At 48.8% G+C, this 5472-nt stretch overlaps 1 protein-coding gene across 2 annotated transcripts; it reads right to left on the reverse strand.

Moving 5' to 3' along the window:
• Positions 1-1585: 1585 nt before the first annotated feature.
• On the reverse strand, positions 1586-5124 carry LOC137379278 (C-C motif chemokine 7-like). 2 transcript variants are annotated; one of them, XM_068050004.1, is made up of 4 exons: positions 5027-5124; positions 4721-4844; positions 4424-4547; positions 1586-2079 (listed from the first exon to the last, which is right to left on the reverse strand). In XM_068050004.1, the coding sequence occupies exons 1-3, from the start codon at positions 5094-5096 to the stop codon at positions 4448-4450; spliced, it is 294 nt and encodes a 97-aa protein (XP_067906105.1). In that variant the 5' UTR covers positions 5097-5124; the 3' UTR covers positions 1586-2079; positions 4424-4447. The 2 variants fall into 2 exon arrangements, with proteins under 2 accessions (XP_067906105.1, XP_067906104.1); XM_068050003.1 differs by lacking the exon at positions 1586-2079 and having other exon boundaries at positions 3155-4547.
• Between the last annotated feature and the right edge of the window lie 348 nt (positions 5125-5472).

A 5472-nucleotide genomic window follows, 5' to 3' on the forward strand; every position in this document is an offset into this window, starting at 1 on the left:
TGACGTGCTCCTTACCGTCACAGATCCCGTTTACTTGCGGAGGATACGCGACTGCTAGCAAACCTTTTCTGCTGCGTCCTCCGCAAGGATCAATTGGGAGAAATGTTCCGGTCTCCTGGTGGGTCAGTGGCGGGTGGACTCCATGCCGGAGGAGTTGACACCTTTCGCGTGGAACACCATGCACCTCCTCTATCTGGGAGTCCACCTTAGCCCCGCTGAGGAAGACTGGCCGGCAAACTGGCAGGAGTTGGAGGCGAAAGTCACCACTCGGCTGGGGCGCTGGACAGGACTGCTCCGAGTGCTTTCCTACAGGGGCCGAGCGCTGGTCATAAACCAACTGGTGGCCTCCATGCTGTGGTACCGGTTGGTCACTTTGGCCCCGCCCCCTGCATTCGCCACCAAGATCCAGAAGAAGCTTATTGATTTCTTCTGGGGCAAGAGGAAACACTGGGTCTCTGCCGCGGTCCTGAGTCTCCCGATTGAGGAGGGCGGCCAGTCGCTGGTGTGCGTCCGCACCCAGGCTGCGACTCTCCGCTTTCGGACCCTGCAGAAATACCTGTACGTCGAGCGTCCTCCCAGGTGGTGTGCACTGGCGGCGTATTTTTTCCACCAGGGGCACGGCCTGCAAGACGACACGTAGTTCTTGGCAGAGAAGATTAGCTGCGTCTCTCTGAGGGAGTTGCCTGATTTTTACCAGGATCTTTTCAGAGTCTGGATTGTGGTTGACACCAATCAGGTCGCTCCCCCACCGGCGGAGGAGAGCGCCTCGGCTGCATGGGTCGCTGGCTCTGGGGTTCAACCAATGGGTGGAGGAGTAGCCGAAGCCCCGGGAACGCCCCTCACTGCTGGTGATGAGGGAGCACGGGAGTGCGGAGCATTCCCGGCCGAGCTGATCCCCGCTTGGCTGGAACTGCTCATTGGACCCAAACCCAAAACCCTCCTCGGGAGCCGGTCCTGCACAACCGGAGCTGCCTCTCGGAAATGCCCTCCATACCCTTCCACATGGCACGGAGGGGTTTCCTGTATGGGCTGCTCCTGCACACTCTCTACTTCCTCGCCTTCAGCTGCTGCCCGGACACGCTGTGGCGGTCCGTGTTGATATCTGGTGGCGAGGGGAATCCCTGGTGGAGGTCTCTCTTTGTGGGAGTCCTCCCCCTTTCCATCGGGGACCTGGGGTGGAGGGTGCTGCACAGGGCAGTCCCGTGCAATCAACATTTAAGTAGGTTCCCGGCTCCCAGGCCGCCTGTACTTTCTGCGGCCTGAACGAGTCCGTGCTCCATGTATATTTGGAGTGTGCGAGGTTGCAGCCCCTCTTTGAGTATTTGAAGGGGCTGCTCCTCAAGCTTTGACTGCACTTTAGCCCCATGCTCCTGATCTTTGGGCACCCGGCGCGGAGGGGCGTGGGCCAGGAGGAGGATCTCCTCGATGGTCTGCTCCTTGGATGGCCAAGGTGGCAATTTTGAGGTCCAGGCTGCGGGCCGTCGGCGGGGTCCGTCCTCCCTGATTGCCTGGGCCCTGTATACAACATTTGGACTGCACTTCAGCAGAAATATAAAGCAGAGTGATTTTATTTGAATGAGGCTGTTTATTTGAGGCTGTGTACAGAGCTTCACACTGGTAGTATACAGTACAGTCAAGGATAAATATTAACATTTAATAAACATTTTTAATTGGAGATAAGTTGTATACTTTAAAGAGGAGTTTTAGTCTGATCCCTGATGTCGATAGTACGATGGTGCAGCAGAGCTGGGAAAGAATGTGTTTGCCCATTTCCTATTATTGTCTGCTCCAAAGTGCCAAGGTGCTGAGAGTGGGAGCAGCAGGTTGTGAGGTGAAGTGAGGGAGGGAAGCTCCTTCGAAAACTATTAACTTAGTCGAAACCTTTGAATAATCTGGGTGATCCCATGGATCAGGGATACCAGTCTAGTGACCAGGCTTGTGCAGGTCTATCACTGTAAGATTAACTTGACCATCATGGTATTCACTGCATTTGTGTTTGCAGTGTCAATGAATAAGCTGAAAACAGAACTGGTCATCCAGGAAGAGCAGTCTAGGGGTTAATTCTTCTCAATTTTGCTCCTACAACAAAAAGTTGTATTTATAAAGCATCTTTAACATAGTGAAACATCATAAGGTGCTTCAGAGCAGTGTTTTCAAAGCAAATCTGACATTGAGCCACATCAGGAGATGTTACAGCAGGTAACCAAAAGCTCGGGCAAAGAGCTGGGTTTTTAGCAGCAGTTGAGCTGAGGCAGGGGCAGAGTTGGGCGATGTTAGAGGTGGATGTTAGAGGTGGATGTTGTAGGTGGATGTTGTAGGTGGATGTTAGAGGTGGATGTTAGAGGTGGATGTTAGAGGTGGATGTTCTTGGTGGATGTTATAGGTGGATGTTAGAGGTGGATGTTAGAGGTGGATGTTATAGGTGGATGTTGTAGGTGGATGTTAGAGGTGGATGTTAGAGGTGGATGTTGTAGGTGGTTGTTATAGTTGGATGTTAGAGGTGGATGTTAGAGGTGGATGTTGTAGGTGGATGTTGTAGGTGGATGTTGTAGGTGGATGTTGTAGGTGGATGTTAGAGGTGGATGTTATAGGTGGATGTTGTAGGTGGATGTTAGAGGTGGATGTTAGAGGTGGATGTTGTAGGTGGATGTTAGAGGTGGATGTTAGAGGTGGATGTTAGAGGTGGATGTTAGAGGTGGATGTTGTAGGTGGATGTTAGAGGTGGATGTTAGAGGTGGATGTTAGAGGTGGATGTTGTAGGTGGTTGTTATAGTTGGATGTTAGAGGTGGATGTTAGAGGTGGATGTTGTAGGTGGATGTTGTAGGTGGATGTTGTAGGTGGATGTTGTAGGTGGATGTTGTAGGTGGATGTTGTAGGTGGATGTTAGAGGTGGATGTTAGAGGTGGATGTTAGAGGTGGATGTTAGAGGTGGATGTTGTAGGTGGATGTTAGAGGTGGATGTTAGAGGTGGATGTTAGAGGTGGATGTTAGAGGTGGATGTTAGAGGTGGATGTTAGAGGTGGATGTTAGAGGTGGATGTTGTAGGTGGATGTTAGAGGTGGATGTTAGAGGTGGATGTTGTAGGTGGATGTTAGAGGTGGATGTTGTAGGTGGATGTTAGAGGTGGATGTTAGAGGTGGATGTTGTAGGTGGATGTTAGAGGTGGATGTTAGAGGTGGATGTTAGAGGTGGATGTTGTAGGTGGTTGTTATAGTTGGATGTTAGAGGTGGATGTTAGAGGTGGATGTTGTAGGTGGATGTTAGAGGTGGATGCTGTCGGTGGATGTTATAGTTGGATGTTAGAGGTGGATGTTAGAGGTGGATGTTGTAGGTGGATGTTAGAGGTGGATGCTGTCGGTGGATGTTATAGTTGGATGTTAGAGGTGGATGTTAGAGGTGGATGTTAGAGGTGGATGCTGTAGGTGGATGTTATAGTTGGAAATAGGATGTCTTAGCGAGGAGAGGATATGGGTTGGAAGATTAGCTCAGAGCCAAATAACAGTTCCAGGGAGAGGGATGGAGTCAGTAACTTGGGAATGGAGTTTGGAGTGGGGACCAAAGATAATGACTTCAATTTTCCCAACATTTAATCCGAGGAAATTTCTGCTCATACTGTACTGAACATCAGATAAACTGTCTGATACTTTCGAGACTGTGACAGGGTTGAGAGAGGTGGTGGTGAGGCAGAGCTGGGTGTCATGCGTATATGCGGAAACTGATGCTTTGGATGGTGTTATTTGATGATATTTTGTAATATCGGGGAAGTGAGGGCTATGAGGAGCTGGTGTGAAAGAGGAGTTGAGGTCTGGGGCACATCAGCCTTGATCTTATTGATTGGTGGGGCTGAATGGTCTACTCCTGCTCCTATTTCTTATGTTCTTATGTCACCGAGGGGCAGCATGTAGATGAGAAATAGGAGGGCTCCAGAGGTAACAGTGTGGGTGCAAGAAGACCAGCCTTCCCAGGAGGTTCTTTGGCTAGATAAGAGTGGAACCAGGTAAGAGCAGTCCCAGCCAGCTGGCCAACAGAGGAGAAGCAATGTTTCTACACATATAACTGAGCTTGTGTTTCAGTTACTTGCAGAGAAAGCTGGTTTAAAAGGATAAGTTCAGCATAAGTTCAGCTATGTGTCAAATGCAATGTTACTGTTCAGTGACTGGGAGTTGTCTGGTTCACTTGAGCTAATTTCAGTCCTTTCAGGTGCTGTGCACAGTGTCTGGGGGAGAATGTGTTGGCGAGCTCTGTATGGTTCTACTGTCTATCAGGACAATCAGTTGGTTAAAACACATGATGTCTCAACTCAGAACAAAACTGTCAGTGACACAGGCAGTGTGTGATCTCCAACAGAGGCTGTCTACAGAAAAGCAATTCTAATCATTACAGGGATTATTAAAAGCATAATGATATAATGGGAGTCTCCACCTGGGCCATACTTGTGTTCTCCGTTTAGGCGTGCTGGACTTTCTCTTGCAGATCCCTCACTCGCTCCTGGACCCATTGATGCTTCGGGTCGGCACATACCAGACGATCCTTTACAGTCTTAAATCTGTGAAATGGAAAGGTCAGATGTTTGTGGTGGGTCATTGTGGATCTGAGGAAGGTTTATAATCGAGAAAGAGTAGATTTATCCAGCAACCAATCACAGTGTCAGAACAGCAGTCAGCATTACACAGAGAAGTAGTTTGAGAGAGCAGAGAGTGTTTGGTAAACAATACTCACATCACAGCAGCTCGGGAACAATAAAAAGTGCTGTGAACTATTATGTAGCCCACGAGGCGAGTTAGTGGCAATGGTCCTCTGATGTAGCGCTCACAGCATAGAGTGCCCACAGGAATAGTGGGAGCTGAAATGAAGAGATGGACCAATTAGTGGGTATTAAAGGCTGCCCCTCACAAACTGTCACAGCATCTGTATACAATGTGTCAGTTCCAGAATCACACTTACACTGCACAAAACACTTGGAAAACACACAGTGGATGAAAGAGTGAGAAAGTGAATGAATGAATGAAGGAGTGACGAACTGACCTGCAGAGACTTGCTGAGAGCAGATGCTGATGGTGAGAACGAGAATCAGGATTGCCAGGACCAGCTTCATTGTGGGTGAGTCCGAGAGCAGAGGTCGGGTGTCTGAACCTGACTCACTCGCACCTTTTTACTGCTCCATTTATACAGGAAACTGAGCTCAAACTGCTGATGTCATCAGCATTATTTCTGAGGTTCTCAGAAATGCCAATTTCCACCCCCCCCCCCAAAACCCATTGGGGGATTTTTGTGGAGAGACAGACTTTATGACCATATCAGAGCAGTTAGTTCTAATTTAATCTGGAACTGTCAGTGACAGACTGAGACTCAAAGCAAATGATAATGATAGGGGGAAATAATGGGAAAGACAATTGGATTATAAAAGATGTGGGAGACAAAGAGGAAAGGAGAAATAGAAGACCAAGAGTACACATTAACAATAGCTGGTC

Source organism: Heterodontus francisci, chromosome 17 (genome assembly GCF_036365525.1).
Source record: "Heterodontus francisci isolate sHetFra1 chromosome 17, sHetFra1.hap1, whole genome shotgun sequence".
Taxonomy (NCBI): domain Eukaryota; kingdom Metazoa; phylum Chordata; class Chondrichthyes; order Heterodontiformes; family Heterodontidae; genus Heterodontus; species Heterodontus francisci.

Bases quoted from the DNA above. Each gene is read 5' to 3' on its own strand.
- LOC137379278 (XM_068050004.1), bottom strand. From the start codon at position 5,096: ATGAAGCTGGTCCTGGCAATCCTGATTCTCGTTCTCACCATCAGCATC. The intron at 4,845-5,026 runs GTCAGTTCGTCA...TCTTCATTTCAG, and splicing joins CTCTCAGCAAGTCTCTGCAG to CTCCCACTATTCCTGTGGGC. The intron at 4,548-4,720 runs GTGAGTATTGTT...TCCATTTCACAG, and splicing joins TGTTCCCGAGCTGCTGTGAT to ATTTAAGACTGTAAAGGATC.